The following is a 24,484-nucleotide window of genomic DNA, read 5'->3' as shown; positions in this document are numbered from 1 at the left end:
AGTGGCCTCCACTGAGATGGGGACAATGGACTTGGGAGGGAAGCCAGGACCCAAGGGAAAAGCAAAGGGTGTGGAGGAGCCCTTCTCACCTTTTAAGGAAAACCTTAAAAGAGCTCTTTACAGAGCTCTTTATAATCAAAGAATATTTCTGAGCAAGACTTCTGGAGAGGAAGAAGGGATAGAGCACAGTGCCTCCTGGGGTCTCAGTGACCCTCCTCTTTCCTGAGGCCTTTAAGTCTGGGGCAGTGACAGCCCAAGGGCCTTCCCTTTCTAAAGAGACCTTTATGAGCACTGCAGTTCTGAGAACCAGGGAGCTCTCACCCCCACCCTTTGCTCCCTGGGGAGGCAGCTTTTCTGTCAGCCCCACTGCCACCGAGGTCTTGCTCTCCTATTGACGCTGGGGTGGGGAGATGCCCTGCCCCTGTGATGGATGGTGAATGATGCCTTCCTTGAATGGCAGAGCTGGCTGTGCTGGCAGCTTTGGACAGACCCCAACCACACACCGCCCAAAGGAGGTTTTCAACCAAGGTGAGGGCCACCATGTTCAACCAGACGCCAAAAAGGCTTGAACCCAGGGCTCCAGAGAAGCCCCTGGGTAGCCACGGTGATCTTGCAAATGCTCATCTTTCCCCTTGTCCTCTCCTAGGTCCCCAAAGCATTTGTGAACCTGGTGGATCTCTCTGAGATTCTGGTGCTCTCTCACTGGGACCAAGGGACTGAACTCAGGTAAAAAGGGAAAGTGAAATGAAACCAGCATTTGTTCACCGACCGCCATGTGTCAGGCACGGTGTAGGGCACTTCGAAGGCATCAGTCCTGTGAGGTCGACCCTACCCTTTATTCTCCCCCAGTGTGTGCCTCCTTCCTTCTCTGGAACCTCTAAGACTTCCACCTTCTCCTTCCACACTCCTTAAGCAGCTCCCAGGGTCCCTCCAGCCCCCTTCGTCCCGATACAGCACCCATGGTCTCATTTCTGGCTTGTTTTAACTGGCAGCCCCACAGAAGAGCCCGGCAGGCACTCAGGGGAGAACTTGAAGCTTTCCAAGGTGGTGACACAGGGGTCCTATCAGGTGAGCCCACCTGGGAGGCTGGCTGTTGACCCCCAGGGGCAGGTGGTTCTGGAGGGGAGCAGGGATGGTAGGAACAAGAAGGGAGCAAGCTTCTTAATGTCAGACTTCTTCCACTGAACTCAGGATTGAGAGTCAGGGACAGAAGAGAGCTCCTCTGCATTCCCTTCCTGGCAATGCTTTGGAATTCCCTTGTGAGAAGTGGGGACTAAACACTGGGGGGGGGGGGGGGTCGTGGTAGCTAAAGTCAACGATCAAGAAGACCCTGGCAGGTTCGCTCTGAACTGCTTTGGGTCGCCATCACCGCCTGTACCACACATCCGTGGCTGGTGAGCTGGTTTTGCCCAGGCTGGGCTTGCTTCCCAGACCACAGCCCCTGGGCAAGTCAGGATTCTGGAAGATGAGTCATTCCGGTTTAGAGAAGGGACCCAAGTGAGCGTGGATGGCTCAGTGGCCACCCTCATCCCTGTCAGCAAGCAGCTCAAAGGCCAGGTTCCTCCTGACCTGTGTTACCACGACGGTTTCTACTGAAGGAGCAAGTCCTATGTGAAGCTGGATACGGCTCTTCTCACTTGGGAAATAGCACCCCCCTCTGCAGAACCCAGGCGCTGAGGAGAGCATGGGTCCCCAGCACGTGTACTTCTTGAGCTCCCAGAGAATATATTTCAGGTCCATCTCACGTACTGCCTGATGCTGGGGCTTCAGGAAAATGAAAACCTGATTTAGTTTGTCAGAGGGCCCTGACGTGCAAGATAAGGGGGAGCTCCCGAATAGCGTTTAATTCTGACCAGCGCAGATGGGCGATCCTGACCCCGGGGCCACTCAGAGCTCCCTGGTCACAGGGTGGGGCAGGCTGGGTCTTGCTCGTGCTCTGGGCGCCCACCTCTCTGCTCCTTCTTCAGGAGAGCTGGGACCAGCTCCTGGCCTCCAGCAAGTACAACGAGCAGGAGTCCTTCGTGGTGGTTTTCCAGCCTGCCTTCTACGAGACCCTACCTTCGGTGAGTGAGGGCTGCCGTGAGGAGCCTGGACCAAGCCTCCCCCTTGCCACCCTCATCTGCACAGAAGCCCCAGCCCTGCTGGGCTTCCCTAAGCCCAGCATTTGTGGTGTTAGGGGAGAAGGGCTGCGGGATTCTCTTATCCTTTCTTGACAGCGTCCCCCACGGGCTTGGGTAGCCCCATGAGGCAGGTTCTTAGGGGCGAAGGAGCCCAAAGGTAGAGCATGGACTCGACCCGGGCAGGTTCTGGCCTAGGCCAGCTGTGTGACTTTGGGCAAGTTGTTTGCACTATCTGTGCCTCGGTTCCCCATCTGTGAAATCAAGGCTGTTACTAATTTTCTCTCCCTCTAGGGTGATTGTCAGGATTACGTGAGTAAATAAATACACGTATGGAACTCAGAGCAGTACTGGCGCTTGGGAGCGCTCAGTCCCTCCTAGCTCTTGTGACTGTTCAGGATAGAATCTCCAGGGCCGCGCACCACGGTCCTCCCTCCACACCCTCTACATCCATCCCTCAGAGGGAGGGTAATTGGAGTTGCCGCCAGCCGCCCCCCAGATCACCGGGCGAATGCCTCTGGCCCCACTGGGGCTCCCCAGACCACGAGCACAATGGTGGGTTCACGCATGCTCCGCACGTTCTCTCTGAGGCTTTCGCACTGTGCATCCGGGACTGTCCCTCCCTCCAGGCTCCTGGATCCTGCCTGTTGGGGTCACGGTGTCCCCTCTAGGACCTCAGTGATGTTCTAATAGTGGTTTAAAAGGAGGAGGAGAAACATTGGTCCCACCCTTCCCACCCCCACTCAGACCACACCTGATTCACTTCCCCATCACCTGCTCCTGTTTAACTCCGTATGTAAGGCCTTATGATAACGAAGAGCAGCCAGACATTTGACCTCCCCCTGCAGGCCTTCACCTCTGAGCCCTGGCCCCGGAAAGGGTCCTGTAAGTGCCCACTATTATCGGTGGGGGTGGGGCTGAGAGAGAGTCTGGACAGCTGAAGACCAGCCCATCTCTGCCCGGGAGAGCTTCAAAGGGCTCCTCAGGTCACCCCATCCTTAGGGGCACACAGTGGTTCTTATCTGGCTCTCTTTCAGGGGGAGCAACCACTCCAGGATCCCAGCACCTTCGCCTTGAATCTCTGGAACAGCATGGTGAGTGGCTGGGGGCCCCGGGGGGTTCACTCTGTCAGCTGGGGGGTTGGCACACAAGAAGAGAGGTAGGACCTCCACCCTGCACACCCACTGTGCCCCCTGCTCTGATGGAGGGGCTGTGGGTTGCCTGCAGGACCCCAGGACAACAATTCTGGGCCACCAGGGAGCCTTCCCATACCCAGTGACAGCCCAGCTCTGACCTCCTGGGAGGTTCACCTTATCTCAGGTCTGGGCCACTACAGTCCTGATCTTTCCAGAGGTGGGGTGTCTCCTCTGAGTCTATGCAGGTGACTTGGCTTGGAGTGAGGCACTGGGGATCAGGTTCATGTACCAGTTCCACCATCACGTGGCTCAAAGGCCCAGGGTGGTGCCCATGTTGAGCATGGACTTTGAATGATGAAGACTTGGGTTCAAGTCCAATTCCACTCCCCATGAGCTGTGTGAATGTAGGGTCTCAACATCCCTTCTGCAAACTCCTGATCATAACCCCCGACCCAACACACATCATGTGTGCAGCTTACTCCTGGTCCTCAGTGAGTACTCACCACATGTGGGCCCTTCTTACCATACCTATGACAGGCTTTCCCCAGACTACGGGGGTCCCCCAGGGCCAGCTGGGATCAGTCCGTGGATGGGATAGAACATCAAAGCTGTGAGCATTTCCAGGGCACCGGACAGAGACCTGATTTTGCCATTTTTTCCCCATCCAGGTTACCCTATTTTTAGAATTCCAGTGATAGAAACTTTGTTTTCTTCCTCCTTGGTTTGAAAAATTTCTCTCATCTCCTTGGTTGATGCACTGTGCTGAGAACCATAGCAGCTGCTTTCAGCACACATTAGCCTGGAGCATGGAGAGCAGGCAGGGTCCCCTGATGGTCCACAGCAATGGGTTCACACCATCCCTCAGAGAAGACAGTGATTTGCTTTTTTTGATTTCTTTGAATAAGGACCCTTTAGTGGGTCTGATCCTTGGGTGGGATATTTCCCCGGAAACCCACTCTGCTGCTGGCATGAGCAGAGAAAGGGAATGGGACCGTTCCTACAAGCGCTGTCCTCCCTCCACCCTTTCTCTGGGGGAGAAGGGCTGATTCCAGCTCAGCCAAACCTCTCTCTTTCTATGTCAACCTTCTCCCAAGCAACAGAAGGGCACCTACAACATGCCCTGCCCAATGCTGGGTCCGAGGAAGATAGTAGAAGACATGCCAAATGGCCTCTGCCCTCACTGATCCCAGGGTGTGGCTAGAAGGGTCAGGCAACCCAGAAGAACAAGAGTAACCTTGAACTTAGCCAGCAGTGATGTGCTAGACTGTGCACCCAAAAAATGATATGGGGGAGAGATCCGGAGTGCCCCATGGGGATGGGACTCCAATTGGCTTTGTTGGATGTGTCGGAGGAGGTCAGGGCGGGTATTCCCAGGCAAGAGGATGTTTGTGAGCAAAAGGCATGGAGAAAAGAAGGAGCTGATGCGTTAACAAGGGCGGTATGAGGGTGGTGTGCTGGAGAGGAAACGTGGGCATCAGGAGGCCCTGAGAATGAGTGACGAACCTTGAATGCCAGAGAGAGCAGATCCAGGGAGAAGGCTCTTCTCCCTTCTCTCTCTCTCCCTCCCTTCCCCCCTCTCCCCTCCCACATCTCTCCCCCCACCCTTCTCCCCCTCTATGCCTTCATCTCGCTGTGGACTGTCATTGGTGGCCATGGCAGCAGTGATAACGAACGGCCTTGAGTGAGCCCGACCGCTGACGTTCCCGTTCACGCGGGCACACGGCGCCACGGTGCCCTACAACCCACTTGAGGGCGAGGACGAGGACGAGCCTAAACAGGCTCACAGATGGAAACAGAAAGTTTCACACTCAAGGCCGAAGGATGAGGACATAGTAGGGGTCACAAGGGCTCAGAGGAAGAGCTGGCAGCTTTCCTGGGTGGGCAGTTACCCCCACGGTCTCCAGACCTGTCCAACCAACCACGAGTCATTTCCCAGTGAGCGTTCTCGAGGTCCCTGCAGCCAGGCCAGCGGAGACGGACGGGTTTCCCCGGGGGTGTCTGTCCCCTGGCTTCCTCAGCAGTGAAATGCAGACCGTCCACGGCTCCCGGAGTGGGTGCAGCTGCTAGAACGCCTGGGCTGCTCCTGCAGGCATGGATTAGTCCGTGAGAAAGGGTGAGGGTGAAGGATACTGGGTAAAGAGCCAGAAAACCTGAGTTCTGGTTCCAGCAGTACTTTTCAGTGTTTCTTGAGGGGAGTCATGTGGTCTTTCTGGGCCTCTCTTTTCTCTACTTGCCAAAAGGGTGTAATGACCTTCAGGCAGCCTCAGAGGGCTGTGGCCAAACACATGAGTGGTTCCTCCTTGGGTTCACTCCGGTGTCTTCCTAGGGACGTGAGGAGGGCAGGAGTGTCTCTGCCTCTACCTCCTTAAGTCTCTGCTATGTTGGGCTTAATGAAAACCACAGAGATGAAAGCGAGGTATGCCCATCCAAGCCGACGTTTACAGACACAGACAGCCCTGAATGAGGGCCACCCTCCTCTGTGGGGAGCACAGAGCGGCCAACACAATCGTTGTGACCACAGGGGCTCAAGTTCTGCTCTCCCCCACTGTGCCCCAGGACACCACGGCAGGGGCGGCTGTACGGGACACACCAGTATCTGTCCTCCCCCAGGGTACACATAAGCTCTGAGGGCCGGCAAAGGAAGGTTCCACACACCTGCAGGAGAGGGCAGCCCTGCTTCTGAAACACCCCTGGCATCGCCCTAGCACAACACACCCCCAGACTGGAGCTGAGCTCCTGGCACGAAGCTGGAGGATTTTGTGTGGGAGACATCACTCATTCCCTTGTGCAACCCTAGTTCTGAAGAGACCCACCCTTGGGGAACTCGATTCCCAGATCCTTCCAGCAATCGCAGACCCCCACCCTCTGCCAAGCCCCGCACGAGGGGCTGGGGCCGTGGGGCAGGGGAGAGCCCTCAAGGATTGCTCAGTCGAGTGGAAATGCTCCTGGGAGAAGATGTCTAAGGTCATCCCTCCCACGTTCCAGTTAATTCCAGTGTGGCAGGGAGGCCGTGGAGAGGAGATGTGGGTGATTCTGGGATGAGAAGAGGAGTGAGACCACAAAGAGCAGCCCCCGCCGTCCCCAGAGCCTACGCGCACTTATGCGCGGTACAGAGTAGTGGGAGGAAGGACAGTGGGAGGGGACGCTTGGACCAGCCACACCATTCTCCATGCTCTCTGAGCCCCGAGGAGGGTAGAGGGTCTGAGCGGGTGTAAAGGGCATTAAAGGAGCAGGAAGGCTGTAGTAGGCCAACCAAAAGAATTTGGGGAAAGGCTCTTAAAGTGTTGACTCGACCCTATGGATTTCCCTTCTTTAAGGTCCTTAAGAAACAAGCTCTGCTATGTCCATTCCACCAGAATTAGTAAGATATGACTCGCTCAAAGTTTCTTTCCAGACTCTATTGTTGGTTAAATTCTTGAAAGATTGGGGGAGAGAAGAAGGCAGGCCGCTGAACACTCCCTTGCAGAGAGCTGCCTTGAACTTTTTGGGTGTGACCTCCCATTTCTAGCAATGTGCACCTTCAGAATAAAACTGAAAGAATGTGGGAACCCCAGTTCCTCCTCCAGCCGTTGAGCTAAAGCGTTACCACTCCTTTACCAAAAGGTTAAGTTAATTACACTCTCTTATCTGACTTTGCCCATTTGGGTGAAGAGCTAATCCCAAGAAGGGTAAAGGTCTCTCCTTGCTTCTTGTTTATGGGGCACAGATGCTGGGATAAGATATTGCTGAAGAATCTAAAATCTTCACGGGGAATGGCAGAGCCCGTGACTGAGCCAGATAGGGCACTCCATCGGCTAGCCTCCTGTCTTTTGTGTCCTTTGTCAAGTCATCGGAGGGAGGCGAGGGACAAAGCTGCCCAGTACCTGTGGGCAGTAGGGCTGACAGTGAACATGAGTTTCCCAAATGGCAGAATAGCAGGTGCAAAAGGAAACCTGTCTTCTCTCAAAGCCACCTCATCCTTCAAGGGTTCACACATGTGTAACGACCATTTAAAGATAACAAAAGGAACTTTAGGGGCGCCCTGGTGGCTCAGTTGGTTGAGTGGCTGACTCTTGATTTCAACTCAGGTCATGATCTCAGGGTCCTGGGATCGAGCCCTGCATTGGGCTCCATGGTCAGTGGGGGGGAGTCTGCTTGAGGATTCTCTCCCCCTCTCCCCGCTCTCTTCTTCTCTCTCTCTCTCTCTCTCTCAAATAAGTCTTTAATAAAAGTAAAAATAACAAAAGGAACTTAAAAAAAAAAAGTCCTTGGGGTACCTGAGTGACTCAGTCACTTAAGTGTCTGACTCTGGATTTTGGCTTAGGTCATGATCTCAGGGTCGTGAGATTGAGCCCCGTGTCAGATTCTGCGCTCACCAGAGTCTGCTGGAGATTCTCTCTCTTTCTCTCTGCCCCCCCCCCCATCCCTCTCTTTCACAAGAAAGCCCTCTCCCCACTGAATTCTTCAGCTGCCTTCATTTTCCCCACCTGCCCCTCGGTGCGTTTACCTGAGATTATCACCTGCTGCGCCCCCTGCTGGCACACCATACGCTTTCTGTCTCTGTTCCATAGGCTTCTTAATCATTTAAGCAGTTGCCTCGATGAGCACTGACCCCACCATCACTCATTCCCAAACCACTAGACATTCAAGTAGTTTGGGAGTGGGGGCCATGCTGTGCCTCGTGGCTGTTTCTCTGGGTCCCAGTTAAAGGCATGGGACTTGAGGCAGAGCCCGTCACTGGCCTCACTCACAGCCACGAAAGCCGTCTTCAGGTACCAGAGGGTTTCCTTCCCTCCTGGACAGGGGTTCATGCACACAAAGGGAAGGGGAGCCCTGGGGAGAGTGCATGCCTTACACAAAAGCCAAGTGTTTACCCTTCCTTCCCCTCCTGCTCTCCTCTCTGAGGGAAGTTTGGTTAGTGATGCGGTCCCCGTCCCAGCTCACTGTCTCTGGTATTTGTGTCTCCTTCTGGAACATCAGGAGGGGTGGGCTAGGAATCACTGAATCCTCTCCTGCCACGGGCATGCACCGGGATCTCATGGAGGGCTTGTTAAAATGCAGAGCTGGACTCGACCCCAAAGTTTCTGACTTCAGTAGGTCTGGGATGGGACTGGAGATTTGCATTTCTAACGGGTCCCCAGATGATGCTAACGCTTCCTGCTGGCCCAGGGTCACACTCGGAGAAGTGCCTCTCTCAGTGATACCCCAGTATGTGGCCACCTATGTAAGACTTCTCTGTTCTAAAGATCACCTCCTTTTCCAGATGAAGCCAGCAGGACAGAAAGATGAGCCATTCGGTGCAAGAGAGACAAGGCCAGTGACCTGTCCCTCTCAGGTAGGCCAGAACTTGGGGGTGGGGGATCTCTGGCTGAGTTGGGGAGAAAGATGGGGTCACGAAGAGGTGGGCTTTGCTGTGACGTGGGGTCTTACCTGGCTGAGACATGAGCCCCAGTAGAGTCTTGGCTTGGGTCTTCTAGGCTGGGCATAGGCTTGCGTACTTGACGCATCTCAGGTTTACACCTGTGGGTCAGGGGAGCCATGTTAGCAGAACTGAGGTCCCTTCGCCTGTGGAGGGCATAGGACCAAAGCCACAGCTTATCTGGTCCCAAATGTGAGGATGGGTGTCTCAAATAATGCACCTAAGATACAGCAGGTATAGAATTAATGCCACTGAATAAATGAATGAGAAAAGAAAAAACTGAACATAAATCAGGAGAATTCCTTTTTATCATTTAATACTAGTTAAATGTTTGGCTTTCTTACCAAATCGGTAAGATTTTTATTACTGGGCTGTAAGAACTATATAATTCAACCGTTCCCCTCTTTGCTTGGGCTGCCAGGAAGCTTAAGCCTAAGTTCTCTTTTTATAGAAATACATGTACTTTGCCCGGTAGCATGAAGCTCAGGTAGCAAGAGATGCTGACTGTTGGCAATGGGAAGTCGCAGAGCATTAATGAGCTCCTTCAGAGAACCAATGAGCAGTGCAGAGAAGAAAAGCCAGAGAATGGTTTTCTCATCATTTCAAGGCTGGTATGAAAGTTCCAAATTGGCCAAAGGCATGGCTGGATGATACAACCTGACGAATGAACGATACAGATGTCTGGGTCATGGTTACAATATATTACCTTCCTCTGCAGGAGAACCCCTACCTGTTCACCTACAAGAACAGCGACTACCTGCCCAGGCTGCCGCACTCTCACGAGAAGCTTGAGGTAGGCGGAGGTTTCCTGTGACTGACAAACGTGCAAATGAACCGGGGGCGGGACCCCTTGCTGGGTCTTTGGAACCTTCGACACGGTTCTCTAGGTCCCGGAACCCCGTGAGCAGGATGGAAAGGGTGCAGGGTCAGGTGCGTGGCTGCCCCCCTGGGTGCTTGAAGCAGGTCTGCCCTACGTTCCGCCTCAGCAACCAGCATCCTGAGGCGTCAGGGCTGCCTGCTTCCTGCCTCTCTATTCTGAGTAAAACAAGAATCCTCAGGCCCTCCCCAAATCTCTGACAGACCTCTTAGACTCATCCGAGCCCTTAATCTGAGGAGAAAGTTAAGAAAAAGCAGAGTAATGTGGTGAAGACTGAAACCAGACAGCATGGAGACCCAAGGGCCTCTGAAGTTGGCACCTACCTGTGGGGGCCGCCTCACACTTACTCACATCTCACTGGGTGCTAATCTCGTGAGTCTCCCTGTTATTTCCTGTCAAGATTAGATAGGGCACCCTGCGCTCCTCTGGGGAGCCGGGAAACACTTGAAGGCTGACGCCCTCATTCTCAGAGGACTGGGGGCCAATACGAGTTGAGACAACCTTGGTACTTTGCGCCATCCCGGCCTCCCTGTTGTATGAAGAGGGTGACATGTACTCCAGGCGGCCCAGGCAAAGCTGACCCACCACAGAGCCTGAGAGGCAGAGTGCGAAAGACCCTTGGTTTAGCAACGTGTCCCATGCTTTCTAACCAATACCTCAGCAGGGAGGATACATCCGGGAGGCAGCATGGGGAGAGAACCGGCTGTGGATTCAAATCCAGACTCTTCCACTTACTGGCTCTGTGTCATTGGGCAAGGCACTTACCATCTCTGCGCCTTGGTGTTTTTTAAATCTGTGAAATGATAGTCACAGCCCGATCTCAGAGAGTTGTTATGAAGTTATAATACACTAGTAAGTATAAAGCACGTGTGCTAGTATCTGGTACGCCCTGAGTTCTACAGAAGTGTTGCTATTATTGTCATCTCATAAGAGGGAGCAACACATTCTCTCCAGATACATTTATTGACTACCTTCTGTGTACCGCTAGAATGCAGGGACCAGAGAGGCTGCCTAGTCACTACTTGTCAAATGACTAATGGGTGGGTGGATGGAGGACTATCAGGCATGAGAGAGAAAACCACGAATAAAATACATCGCGTGTCTCAAGGAACTCAGCCCAGTGGAACCAACCAGCAATGGTAGCATGGTGGAGTGAGTCCTATAATTAAAGTTTCCGTGGGTATTCTGGAACACAGAGGAAGCAAACGACCAGAGAGAGTTGACAAGGCTTCCCAAAGAGTACAAACGACCCTAGCCTTGAAGGATGACTAAGGGTGACGAGGTGGGTGGGAGCGTGGGAACACAGAGGGAGGGAAAGGTCAGGGGGAATGGAGGTAAACTTGGGCAGAGGTGTGGAGAGCATGAGAACTGAGTCGAGAGCCGATGGTTTAGAATGTTAGGGTCTTCTTGGGATGTGCGAAGGAGGATAGACTTCATGCTGATGTCAATGCAGCAGAAATGTATTTTTTTAAACCAACAAATATTTATCGAGCATCTGCTATGCACTGTTCTGGGCTATAAGGATACAGTGTACAAAACAGACAAAAATCCCTGCTTTCACTGCGAATTTGGGCAGGGGAGTGACACAAGTCTGTTATGTTGCGGGAGAGAGAGAGAGCCCGTCATCTTTCTGGGCTCAGAGGCTGGGAAGGGAGCCCACGGGACCGAAGGCTGTTCTTGCTGCAGTATTCCAGGCAAGAAGGAACACAGGCCCGGGTGTAGGCCCAGGTGGAGGGACGAGGAGAGGGGACAGGATGGGGAGCATTTAGGAAAGGATGTCCTGGGCACTCAGATAGGACTGTTGAAGGAGGGGGAGGGACCTTAAGTGATACCTACGTGTCCCTATTGACTAGTGTTTTCTCATCCACTTTCCTACGTTGCAAGATCCATTTCTACTCCTTCCCTGTGCATCTCATTGCAGGTGAGAGATGGAATGGAAATCACGTGCACCGACAAGGACCCCTCGGACACAATTCCCACCTCAGGTACGTGGCTCCAATCGAGTGGTTTTTAACCCGATTTGAGGTCTGAAGTCATCGACGTAAGGGCAACCACAACAGGCTTTCCCACAGTCATATCCACATGAGAGGTTTCTCCAAGGGCAATAGAGATCGCTCTGGGTGCAGATGGGCAAGTTCATGCCTGTGTTTGATTATCCTTTAACTAAACCAGGGTAACACCATTATCAGAAAGCATTTACTGAGCATTAACTGTGTGCCAGGCCTTACCCTGCAAAGAGCCCAGTGTGAGTTGAGTGAGCTGCTGTCATTGTCCTGGGCTTCAAGCCTTGACGAAGTGACTTTGTTCTCCAAAAAGCAAACCTTTAAGCACAAAGCAAAAATAAGCAGTCCATCCTAAATATCAGAACCGTATGCAGGATGCACTCAAACATTGCACAGACCCTGTGAGCATGCCATCTTATAAACATGCTGTTCTCACCGCCTCTCAGTATTTTCAAAATGACTGTCACTGGGCCAGGAAAATGAGACTTGTGGAATGTTCCAGGCAGACACCCTCCCCAAAAGGGGCTGTCTCGGGGTTCAATCTTTTCCTCCAGGTGAGCCAGCCTGAGAGTGATGGCTATGTGCACATGACCATGGGCGGTCACGGGGGGAGGCTGTGTGTTGAACTGCAGGACTCAGGACAGTGGTGAAGGAGCTTCCTGCCACAGTGTGACAGGTTCCTCTGCTGGGTCCTAGGGGCCGACTCACTTGTGCGCTCATTCGTTCGTGTGTTCATTCATTTATTAGATGATTGCTGAATGCCTCCTAGGTGCCTTCCAAGACAGAAAATTAGGTTTGGAAATGTCACCACGCCTAGCAGGATTCTTTCAGGGATGCAAATCTTGGTAGTGAGACGGTTTCCTTCTGCTGAGTGTTCGCACAGTTAGCTAGCAGCCTGCCCCTTCACGCGCGCCTTAGCTCTCCACGCTCAAATTAAGCCATATGACTGGCAAGTTAGTTAAAAATGTTTGTACCAAAGCTTCAGTATATAACCGGCTCTTGTTCTAAGTTGCAGAACGATGGAATAGGTGATAAGGTTCTTACGCACACGTACATTTAGTGTTGAGAATTTTCCTTCCTTCATACTTGGAGACGACACATTCCTGTTGCTTAGTTTGCTGGCAGAACTTCAGCAGCAGAAACAAATTATTAGCTTCCTACATCGGCCGTCCTATAGCAAAACCCCAAAGATGTACGTATGTAGGTATATACGGACGTATGCACGTATAGGGAGACAGAACTTGAATGTTTTAGTCACTATAGTCTTTACAGAGAAATGATAGCCATCTCCTTTTTAATCTTATCATTCTGAGAGGAACAACTCGAAAGCATTTTGCAATCTGCTTAGATTATGTTCCTGTCATGTCGATGATAACCAACCAATCCCTTAGAACATATCTCCACATCTAAAACCAAATAAAATGTGAACCTCTTCTTTATTCCCTGACCCCAAAGATTATCGTGTTTATTGGCGCTTGAAGATGTAAGCACAAGAAATTTTAAGACCTTGAGATCGAAGATACTCTGGCGATAGGGACTGTCTGAATAAGCAAATGGATAGATTCAGGTCTCCTTGATCTAACCAAGTGGGCATGGAACCAAAACGCTGGCTCGCTCCAGCTGGACGGCCGCCCTTCTGAGTCCGGCCTGAAAGCTGTCATTTAAGAAAATGCCACAGCTCAACTGGACAATAATGAAAAACACATTTCATTACTGTGCATGATCTCCGATTGGACATTTTAAGCATCCTTGTGATTGTTGGGGTAGTTAAGCCTTAGCATGGGGCCACATTATTAGTTTCACTCCTCTGGAGATCATGTTTGCAATCTCTAATTGAGTTGAAGGCACCCGGTACATACGTACGAGACCAGGCCATCTTATCTTTATGCCTCCAATGACTCAGCACACGTAGGAGCCCAGGAAATGTTCACCGAGTTCATCTTAATGAGTATTTTTAATTCAGCAAATCAACAGTTCTAAGTTGAAAAAGAGCTTTCAAACCAACTAGACCAAAGTGCCGTCCGTTACAACAATATTTCGCTAAGACTCTGTGTAAAATAACTGTCTTGCCTTATTCTTTCCAAAAGCGTCCCTTGTCCTCTCCTTCCCTAGCGTTTCTCCCCAGCCACCACAGATCGGGGACTGCCTTTATCAACAGGCCACAGCCCCCAGCAACCTGGGTGTCTTCCTCATGCCGTGTGGAGCCCACAGGTGATGAACCCCTGCCACCAATCAGTGTGGCTTTGGAATGAGAGATAGAAAGTTGATGTAATTTTTTATAACCAATTGGTATTTGGTAGCCAGAGAAATAAAAGCCGCCCATTTCTCCTCCCCGGTGCGAACGTGCCTTTGGCCGAGTGCTAGCTAGCTCCTGTGCGCTTTGTAACTTTGTACGTACCTGCATCATTCTGTATTACTCCACGGCCTGCCCCTAATATAGTTGGGATGCCTAAGAAAAATATGTTGGGCCTGGCAGCTGACCTGAGGCTTTCCCGGGGAGAAAAAGAACAGCATTCTGCAAACAAAAAGAGTAGCAATAAGGAGCCAGGAGGACGGTGGCTCTTGGCTCTCTATTGAAATTGGCTATCTTGAGGTCAAGCTGCTAATTCCATGCAGAGGGGAAACTTCATAGTATTTGAAAATAGAGATCCACAAATAGAGGTGCGTCTGTCACCAACCGTATGAAGTCAGAACAGTTCATTTACATTCATTGAAGACATTAATTCCTTTCTAAGTCCTGGATGTCATGCATTGTACCCATTTGACAAAAACCAGCGATTCTAAAGCTGATATGAAAAATGCCCAGGTTACAGCCCCCGCTGAGCGCTAAGGGTTTCACTTTGCTGTGAGCCGACCGTGTCAGGTGCAATGCAGACTCTGGAGATGTTTCTCTCATCACCACCAGCTCACGGGTCTTGGGACTTTAACCTGGGACTAGGAAGAAAGTAATGATGCCCCAGTGGGATTAATAGCCTGCTTGTCCCCAGGTGGGACCAGTCTGCTGAGCAAGTTCAAAATCACCCGAAGACACTTGGATGAATAAGTATCTCCTTCCCCCGCAGTTTCCATCATCTAAAGCTTTGAGAGCTGCAAAGTCTCTGACACAGAGCCCCTAATGTAGCCTGTAATTCAACTTAGCGCATTGCTTGAGCTCCTGTGTGCAAGGCGCATATTTCTTCAGATAAACCCACACTGAAGCACTTCCAAGGCAGAGACAAGGTTCTCACCTTGTGCCAGCACTTTACTAACCATTGCGGAAGTCTTCACGTAAGTCCCTAAATCAGAGAGCACGTGGGTTGGGCAGCCGTAGCTCACAATTAAGAGAAAGCTGGTTTTTCAGATGATGGCCCCGGGTGGGTTAAGCTGTTGGGTTGTACAAGGCAAAACTCCAAAGCGTCCAGTCTTTTCCCTGTTCTATAGTCCGCATTTCCTTGCTATTCAGGACATTTCGTCATAGCTTGGATGGCCTTCTGATAAGAGGCCCCCTCTGTAGAAATCTTGACGAGTTATTGATGTATTTATCAACTCCTTTCAGGGTGGTGGACAGTTTGTACCAGATAATGTTTAGCTAATCAGCCCACATAAATTTAATCTTATCTCTAAATAGTTCTTTGTCCAAGGAGAGCAATTGCTAAAGTGCTTTGCTGGGTTTGCATATGCTGTGTCTTTGTCATACGTGATGATATTAACAAAGCTGAAATCAAGGTCTGCAGGATATTAAACGAATGAAACATGTCGGGCTCTATCTTAATAAAATCCCAGATAAGTCAGACTCCTCCCATTTAGGCTTGGCCCATTTATTATCTCTCACAGGGAATCCTTCAGAACAACCAACAGGAGGACCCCCACCCCCCAACAATCTATCTACACGTATGTACACACTCCTAGATGGGGACGTGCATGCACACGTGTATGTGTGTATGCTTCCTTTGTCCGCTGCAAATCTAGATGGTGGGATGACCAGTTTCAGCTGCCTCTCTAGCAAACCGTAACGTACTTTCGAAGCAAATCTGCCCATCTCTTCCACATTTTACCAGCTTCAAAGATCTCCCCTAACCTTTGCCCACTAGCTGGTGCCCACAGTATTCACTGCGTATATCATACATGATGGCAACAAGAATAGAGTGATTGACTGTCATCACCAGCAACTAAAATAAGCCCTCCGGAGTTGAGGGAAGGAGGTCTTATTTTCTGTTTTGTTGCCTTTTTTACCCATAGCCCAATTTCTTTGAGAAGAGGTCATTTGAAAGTTCTCAGGCTCAACCCCGTGGATGTGTGCTAATGTGCGCAGCTGGCTTTGTGATTTGATATTGTTCTAACCACACGTCCTCAGCCCAGCCCCTCCCACGACCTACTAAAGCAGAGCGCTGAGGGTGAGAACCGACCATCTGTGTTTTAACAAGCTCTCCAGATGATTCTGATGCAGGCTCAAATTTGAGGACCACTAATCTATATATTTTGCATACACACATTCACAATCATGCGTGTGTCGGTTTGCATGCTGTCACAGAAGAGGCAGGGACTTTTACTTTTCCAGTGAGAGCAGATCCTCGGTGCGAATGACAGCTCCCCTTCTACAGACGGTAGAGCAGTCAGGTAGAAAAGACGTCTCTGCGGAAGGAGAGAAGACTTGCAGATCCTTTGGATACTGTTTCCGCTGAGTGTTAATGTAGCTTCTTGGGCAGGTATCATCTACAACCGTGATCTGGGTGTTGGTGGGTGCAGTGGGCTCTGTGTAGCCCGGTGGGTCAAAAGCATCTGGTGCTCCGTGTCTCACAGGATGTCTTACAGACAGTGTAGGAATTTGGGTGTGGTCCTCAAGATGCACTTGGATTCAGGTTCATCTGTGTATCAGGTAAAGGGGTAGATAGATATCGTACAGGTGTATATACGCAAGTAATTATACATGTAGCGATAGCCATGTTACTCTCCTAGCCTGTTGGCCGGACATAAAAGTCCCGTGGCCCTAACCTATCTTTCCAATGTTACTTTGTGCTAATCTCCTTTACAGATCCTTCGCTTAAGCCAAACTCTATGACTATCTGCTCTTTACAGACATCACACACTTTGCCATACCACAGGCATTCTTGATGCTTTTCCCCTCCCTCCCCCATCCTTGTCTCATCATGTTGTGAGTTCAAACACTACCTTCTGCATGAAGCCTGCTCTGAACCCCCCCCCACACACACACACACTCCTCTAGGGGGAATCATTCCTGCAACTCCAGAATTTCATGTCTCTCTATATCTCCCCCAGGGTTTATCAGCTTATAAATAATTGTAACTGGACATTTCTCACTTCTTCTTTAGCCTGTTAGTTTCTGGAGAGCTCTCTCCATTTCTGATCCCTCTGTCGTCCCCCGAGCACCCAGCCACTGCTCGGTGGTCAGTACGTTTGTCAGAGGATGCATAGCTCGTGGGCTACGGTATAGTACATGGCCAAACTCAAAAGAGGAACAAAATAGAGTCGGGCTGTCGAAAACAGTTTGGTGGTTCCTCACGAAGCTAAGCACAGGATAATCGTAGGATTACCAATTCCACGCCTCGGTATATGCCCAAAATAACTGAAAACAGGCATTTAAATAAATGTTTACATGTAAATGTTCATAGCAGCCCTACTATAAGAGCCAAAAGACGGAAACAACCCAAATATCCATCAGCAGATGAACAGATAAACAAAATATGGTCATGTCCGTACAATAGAATATTACTCAGCCATAAAAAGGAACTAAATCCTGGTACATGCTATAACACGGATGGACCTCGAAATCATTATGCAAAGGGGAAGAAGCCAGACACAAAGGGGTCAAATGATGTATAATTCCATTTATATGAAATATCCAGGATAGGTAAGTCCATAGAGCACAGATTCATGGTTGTCGGGGGCTTGGGGGTGGGGTGGGGAGTGAGTGCTTAATAAGTACAGGTCTCCTTGGGGGGGTCAAATGAAAATGTTTTGTTTTTTTAAAAGATTTTATTTATTTATTTATTTGACAGAGAGAGACAGCCAGGGAGAGAGGGAACACAAGCATGGGGAGTGGGAGAGGAAGAAGCAGGCTCCCAGTGGGGCAGGGAGCCCGATGTGGGGCTCGATCCCAGGACCCTGGGATCACGCCCTGGGCTGAAGGCAGACGCCTAACGACTGAGCCACCCAGGCTCCCCTAAAATGAAAATGTTTTGGAACCAGATAGAGGTCATGGTTGCACAACCATTGCAAATGTGCTAACTGCCCCTGATTCGTTGATTTTTAAAAATGGTTAATTTTATGTTATATGAACTTCACCTGGATTTTTAAAAATCCGTCACTGGTATAAAAGCATGTTCCTTTTCCACTTTAGAAAAACTGAGCTGATTTTTTTAATAGGATGATATAGAATTGCATCCCCATTATCAACAGATCCTAGAGTAGGTTTCAGGCTGGTTACATCTGTACCACAATTCCTGCCGCACTCCCAGACCGCACTGCCGGGGCTGTCGCAGACACCTGTGCCATCAGATTTCACCACAGGCCCCAGACCCCCCTCTGCAGGGTGGGTGCGCCTTCCAGCTCCGGAGCGTGTGTGCAGCCGCCCCAAGGGGGAGAGGGCAGGCAGGCTCGGTGGCTGCTACCATGGAGCCTTATGACAAGGATGGGCTTTTTTTTTTTTTTTAAGATTTTATTTATTTATTTGACAGAGATTGAGAGAGCGAGAGAGGGAACACAAGCTGGGGGGATGGGAGAGAGAGAAGCAGGCTTCCTGCTGAGCAAGGAGCCTGATGCGGGGCTCGATCCCAGGACCCTGGGATCATGACGTGAGCCGAAGGCAGACGCTTAACGACTGAGCCACCCAGGCGCCCCAAGGTTGGGCTGTTAATATCTCCATCCAAGCCGAATTGCTATTACAATGGAATGTTCTCTCCGTTTTCCTGGAAGGTCTTCATTTATTTTCAGAGGAGATAAGAACCCCTGTCTGCCATTAACTCGGGTGTGCATTCTCAGTTCACAGGCTGAAGCCAGCTGATATCAAGGTCATCGGAGCCCTGGGTGACTCTCTCACGGTGAGTTGCCCCCACTGTGGAAGGAGATCTGGATTCATGGGAGAACCCGGAGAGAGGAACTCTCAACAGTGGCCATCTCTGGCCCCTCTCCAGCCTGCCTGCCCTGGACCCAGCATTCCTTGCCCATCGCATTTCCCCACGTCCATCCTAACCTCGTATTCCTCTCCCAACGCTGGGATGAAGGAGTGAGCAGGAAGTGGGGGGACCTCAGAGGGAGCAGCTGTGACAGAAGGGACTCTACCCAGATCTCCCAGCCTAGCAGGGGTGGGCAGATCGGACTAGGTCTCCCTCATGGTGTGGGGCTCCTTCAAAGACCTGGTGCTTGTCATGGAGGAAGTTAAAGGAGGGTGAAGAGAGGATGAGACAGGAGCGGGTGCTAATGGAGTGGGGAGAGGGTTGAGTAGAAGAGAGGGAGGTACGCAAAATGATCCCAGCCCCTCTGTAGCCACTCCATGGTGACCCCTCAGGCCTGCAAAGTGCTGTCCACGAAAAGCAAAATGAGGCCCTCGAGAGACTGGGTGGAGGATCCCAGAAGCTCCCAGACACTTCCGTTCAGTCGTGGCTCATTACAGACATATCCAGCTGCTGTTCTCTGGGTCGGTAGAATTCAGGGCCTCCAGCGGAATCTTCCTCAAAGGCCAGCAGACAACTTTCCCATCTGTGGCCGCTAAGCCTTTGATCTGTCTTGTTTGGCATGATGCGTGCAATCCTATGAAATGACTCTCCTTACACTTAACCCATAAAGAAGGTGAAGCTGGGCAGGTGAACTGAGTGCCCACACGACTCTCCACCCCAAACGCCCTACGGCTCGTAACTTCCTAGCAGGACAGGCAGGCCGGTCCTTAGCACAGCTTATCCCAACCGCTTCCTGCTGGGGGTGGCCCGGTGTTGCTTCCCCCATCCCTTGGTCTCCTTGGAGGGCTCTCGGGGTAAGGACTCATCGAGAATCAGCGCAGCTGTTCGGGACTTCCTGGGAGGCAGCATTTGGAGAGTGACATGCATGGCAGGTGCCAGAGGAACTGGGCACCAGAGAGCAGGGGTCACACCCCTGCAGTGGGAGGGGGGTCTCTCGTGGAGGCCAGCCTTCCCCCCCACCCCCCACCCCCCACAAGCTGTCCAGGAGGCCAGTCTTCAGCATGACCTTTGCAATGGCCCTGCTTAGAACTAACACACTTAAGGCAGGGGACGTGCACCTGCAGCGTGTGTCCAGATTGAGGTTTTAAAAGACCGTGCTCCCTTTTCAACTGAGGGGTAGGGACGTTTTATTTTCTTACTATTTTTTAAATTGTGTGTACATGAGATATATTGATCTAAAAGGACTACGATATACTTATGTTACACAACTTCTAAAAATGAGGCGAATGGGACCCTGAAATGTGTCCTTTAGAAAAATGGACACTGCTGTCTAATTTCCAGAGCAAGTTTGCTAGCCTAGTGTCACCTGATCTGGGTCAGGCAGGGTTTCTGAGGGCGAGGCCAAGCTGTGGACAGCGCCAGGACTCCCAGCAGGAGCTCTCACTCATCTCTGTCAAGGCAAGATGGACATTAAGACAGGGGGCTGTCTCAACTCGAGATTCTAGAGAGTGCCCAGGCGTTCCCAGCCAGACCCAGGGCAGGGACTTCCTGGGCAGCAGGCGGGGAGACTCACCCTTTGATATTCCCTGTCAGGCAGGTAATGGGGCCGGATCCAAGCCTGGGGAAGTCTTGGATGTCTTGACTCAGTACCGAGGCCTGTCCTGGAGGTGAGTGAAGATGTGACAAGACCCTGAATGACCCCTTCATTGCAGGGTGGGGGAGGACCCCTGACCATCACAGAAAACCATTCCTCTAGCGGAAAGATGAGCCCCCTGGTTAGGGCTTTTCGATGAGACACTTCTGGTTTACTTTGAGGAAGGAATGCAAAGCTTCCCCAAACCACTACATTCCCCAGGACAGGAACTGAGACCTGAGCAGGAGGAATCGGGGGATAAACTACCTAAATGGGTTGAAAGTCTTCCCTAGCTTTCATTTCTCCCTCTGGGGCATAAGCTCAGAAGGAAACAGTAGCCTCTGGAACCAGAGTTGTGCCTGAATCCTAGCTGCCCAGCTCTGTGCAACCCTGAGCAAGTTACTTAACCTCTCTGAGCATGTCTCCTTACCTTCAATGCTGGGATACTAATACTTAGGGAGAGTTATTAGGGAGAGTTTAAGCATCCAGCACAGTGCCTGACACAAAGTAGATCTAAATGGTAGCTGGCATCCTTATGAAAGGGCCTTCATTTTACAGATGAGACAGCAAGGCTCAGAGAGGGCAAGTAACCTGTCTGAGGTCACACAGCCAGACGGTAAAAGAACAAAAGGTAGAGCAGATGGTTCCTGACCCCTAATTGGCACATTCCCCCATCGTGACTGCCTCATGCCCTGCCGGCTTGCTCCTGCTCCGGCTGTAATCAAATCCAGGCTGCCACAGGCTGCAGGGAGCTGGATTCATGCTTTGAACACCCCACTCCTGCCAAGCGTCAGAGGGCAGGTTTGCTGTTTCCTCAGCCGGGAATCTGGCATCTCTGGCCCCAGACTGAACCTGAGTGTTGAATCCCTGGCATCCTCCCTCGTGACGCTGCACAGAAATAAACCCAAACATTTTGAGACCCTTTAAAATGTTCCCAGACATACTTGGCAGAGAACGAGGGGATAAGGAAAAGCAGGGGGAATCCAATAAACTCTGGAATGTTGCATATTTTCATGCCTAGAGACCCATCCAACTCTGATTTCCTTGGAATTTTAGAAGCAGCTTGGAAGACGGGTTGCACCCTAGAAGACACCCTTTAACAGCAGGTTTTCCCAAGCCAAATAGGAAGAGAGTGATGAGGGCAAAGCTTTCCTCTCTGTTTGCAACGATAACAGCCATGCCCAGCTGCAGCGGCTAGTGGGGCACGACTGGGCTCTGCATTCCGGGAAGGGTCACTTTCCCTTTAAAAGAGGGGTGAAGGGGCCCACTGGGTTCCCCTGCCCCAATGTCAACGCCTCAAGTTAAAAATTCACAAAGTCGGCCTGCCCTGTGAATCCGTTTCTTGGCTGGGTGTTCCGGTTTGTGGGGACAAGGCAGAGGATTTGCTCTATCCTGGTTTGGTTTTCTACTGCAATCATAAACTCCAAGCCCCTGGGGTGTCTCTCAGAAGGAGAAAGGCCTGTCTTGGTAGCGTCGGAGCTGTTCGGGCGTCTCTGGCATTCTCAACGTCTGTTTTCTTTTCTGTTCCCGCACCACAGCATCGGAGGCGATCACAACCTCAGCAGCGTCACCACCCTCGCAAGTGAGTACGCGCTCCCTCGCGCTCGGGCTGGCGGGCGGGCTCGCAGCATCCCTGCGCGGCTCTGCAGCGCCTCCCGGTGGTGGTCGCGGGCTCAACAGGGAGCCGGGCGGCGCGACTCCGCCGCGTTCGCCAGGGGGCGCTGTGTCCCCGAGGAGGCGGTGGCCCAGCTCTGCTTGGTGAGCGTCAGGAAAGCCTCGGAGAGATGTTTTTTTTTAAGAGAAATTGTATTTGCCCAAGGAAGGAAGAGAGAGAGGAGAAGAGAGTTCAGGCCAAATCTTAGTACAAGTCAGTATCAGGAAATGAGTCCAGAAAGAAGGAAAGGGCACCCACCTCCGCTTTGCCCGTCTTCTGAGCAGAGCACCTTCCTGGGAGGTGTCGATCTGGGTTTGGGCTGCATTAAGCACCACTGCATACAAAGACGTTGAATTCCTGTGTGTGGCTTTAGGAAACCCCGCTATTCCCGCAGTGAGAGCTAAAGTTACCTTGGGCAGGCTGTGCAAACACAGCGGGCTTTGGAGCCCAACGGTTTCCTTAAATTACTTCACCAACTGCCTGCTGGGAATGATTTTTTTTTTTAAGCCTGAGCTACATTCTCCGAATGGTCTTCTTAACGTGTCTTTTTCTTCTCCTTAGTGCATACACGTCACACTGCGTGTTCTTAACGTTCGCTTGCAGGAAATGTTATCATTCAATTATTTTCCCTTCACAGTTTCTAGCTGATAATTTTGCCTAAGAAACTTAATTGGTCCCATTCTTTATTACTTTTCTTGTAATTATCCCTTTGTAATATATCTTTAGAAGCTAAGCAGTTATTTTGAGTTTAAGGCCTCAAGACTTTGATGATAGAGATGGCTTAATCTCCACACGGGCAGGACTGGTTGGGCTTCATGCATGGTTATCTGTTTTGCTGTTTGCAAATCCCGTTGAATGTCAGTAGGTGCAGTCCTGTGACACAAGTCCTCCCTGTCTTTACTGCTAGGGGAGGTGGTTTGGGTTGCTTTTGGGTGTGACTGACTGGGCTGGGAGCCCGCCCAGCATCTGCAACAGCTTGCTGATTCCCCTGCTGTTGTCTGAATAAGATGACGGCAAATGGCTCAAGCCCTTTCACTGCAGTGATTCACAAAGGCCTGAGCCAGTGCCACCCCCAGGTTGGCTCCCCTGACACACTTGGCCCAGCAATGGGTCATTGCCTGTTCAGACTCTTCCTTACTAGAATTGTGAAGACAGTTTGATTACAGGGGCCAGATAATCCCCAGGGAAATAATTACGTGAAAACGTGTTAGAAAACTTAGCAAGAACCTAGGGTCAGAACAGTAGCTCAGTTTGACTCCCTCTTCAATTTAATCCAGCAAAGACTCCAGTTCCGTTCTCTTGGGAAATAGGAGAATGAAGCAAACTCCCTGCCTCATGCCATCATCACAGTTTCTTTGGGGGACATGTCTCCCTAAATGGTACACGTGTACACGTGTACACATGTACCAACCATTACAGCTATGTACATGTTTACGGGAAGATAAATAAGAAGGCGGTTAACTCTGCCTTCTGCAAAGGGGTTTTAAGAACTGGAATTCATCAGGTAAGGAAAGCAGATGGAACATTCCGGGTGCAGATAACCACAGACACCAGCAAGCTCTCGCTCTCAACAGTGTATAGTGTCTCACTATGATATTCCTGGTAAGTAGTTACTGGCCTGTGCTGGATTCCTCCAGTCATGGGGAACCGAGGACAATCCTTTCTATTTGCAGATGGCTCTAGTGATCTCACAGTTCTTCCTCCTATTTTGTAGAAATCAGAGTAATTTCTGTCCATTAGGTACAATGTCCCCAAAGCCACAAGGAAGGAGTTCAATGCACATGTGTTGTGTAGGTCCTGTTGCAGGGCCTGGTTCTAGAGAGCACTCTGCTGGGTGGCATGATGCCTGAGAGTACTGGTTGGTACCTAGCCCATTGTGAGACAAGGGAAAGTGCCCTGTGTTGGAGCTGAGAGAGTAGAGTTCTGGCCTGGAATTCTTTCTCAGTAACCCCATGACTTTTAGCAAATCTCCCAGCCTTCCTCAACTTCGGGTCATCCTTCATTCAGTCCATAAGCATTTGTTGAGCAAATGTGAGAGTCTGGGGTGTGTGCAGACCCTGTTCTCAGGAGTTCACAGCCAAGCGGGGGAGATGGAAAAGTGGAAAGTCAAGCATAGATCCAGTGTGGTAAAGGCGTTAGAGTGCGTGAGATTGACAGATCAACCAGATGACAAGCCTTTAACCAGACTGACCAAGGCGGCAGAGAGGAAGAGAGCCTCAGAATCAGGAACGGAAGAGGAGACGTTACTACGGAAATTAAAAGGATTATGAGAATATTTTGAATAATTGTATGCCAATAAATGAGATAACTTAGAGAAAAAGGTAAAATTCCTAGAAAGACTCAAATTACTGAAGTGGATTCAAGACAAAATAGAAAATTTGATTAGATTTATAACAAAAAAGTGATTGAATTTTAAATTTTCCCACCAAAGAAAGCCCAGGCATTTCTGGTTTCATTAGTGAATTCTATCAAACAGTGAAAGAAGAATTGACATCAATTCTTCACAAACTCCTCCCAAAAATGGAACGGGGGGAATACTACCCAATTCATTCTG

The 24,484-nt window shown here is 50.7% G+C and overlaps 1 protein-coding gene across 1 annotated transcript in view; it reads left to right on the top strand.

The window, feature by feature from the left end:
* The window catches only part of PLB1 (phospholipase B1), an 88,381-nt gene that overhangs the window by 5,331 nt on the left and 58,566 nt on the right, over positions 1 to 24,484 (top strand). The window contains exons 5-14 of the mRNA XM_044389961.3: positions 647 to 726; positions 993 to 1,068; positions 1,968 to 2,063; positions 3,155 to 3,211; positions 8,496 to 8,567; positions 9,370 to 9,444; positions 11,450 to 11,513; positions 18,510 to 18,568; positions 20,237 to 20,310; positions 21,815 to 21,858. Of these exons, the coding sequence (XP_044245896.3) occupies positions 647 to 726; positions 993 to 1,068; positions 1,968 to 2,063; positions 3,155 to 3,211; positions 8,496 to 8,567; positions 9,370 to 9,444; positions 11,450 to 11,513; positions 18,510 to 18,568; positions 20,237 to 20,310; positions 21,815 to 21,858 (697 nt within the window). The remainder of the gene's footprint in view (positions 1 to 646; positions 727 to 992; positions 1,069 to 1,967; positions 2,064 to 3,154; positions 3,212 to 8,495; positions 8,568 to 9,369; positions 9,445 to 11,449; positions 11,514 to 18,509; positions 18,569 to 20,236; positions 20,311 to 21,814; positions 21,859 to 24,484) is intronic.

Source organism: Ursus arctos, unplaced genomic scaffold (genome assembly GCF_023065955.2).
Source record: "Ursus arctos isolate Adak ecotype North America unplaced genomic scaffold, UrsArc2.0 scaffold_8, whole genome shotgun sequence".
Taxonomy (NCBI): Eukaryota; Metazoa; Chordata; class Mammalia; order Carnivora; family Ursidae; genus Ursus; species Ursus arctos.
This window is presented reverse-complemented; position numbering and strand designations above follow the sequence as displayed.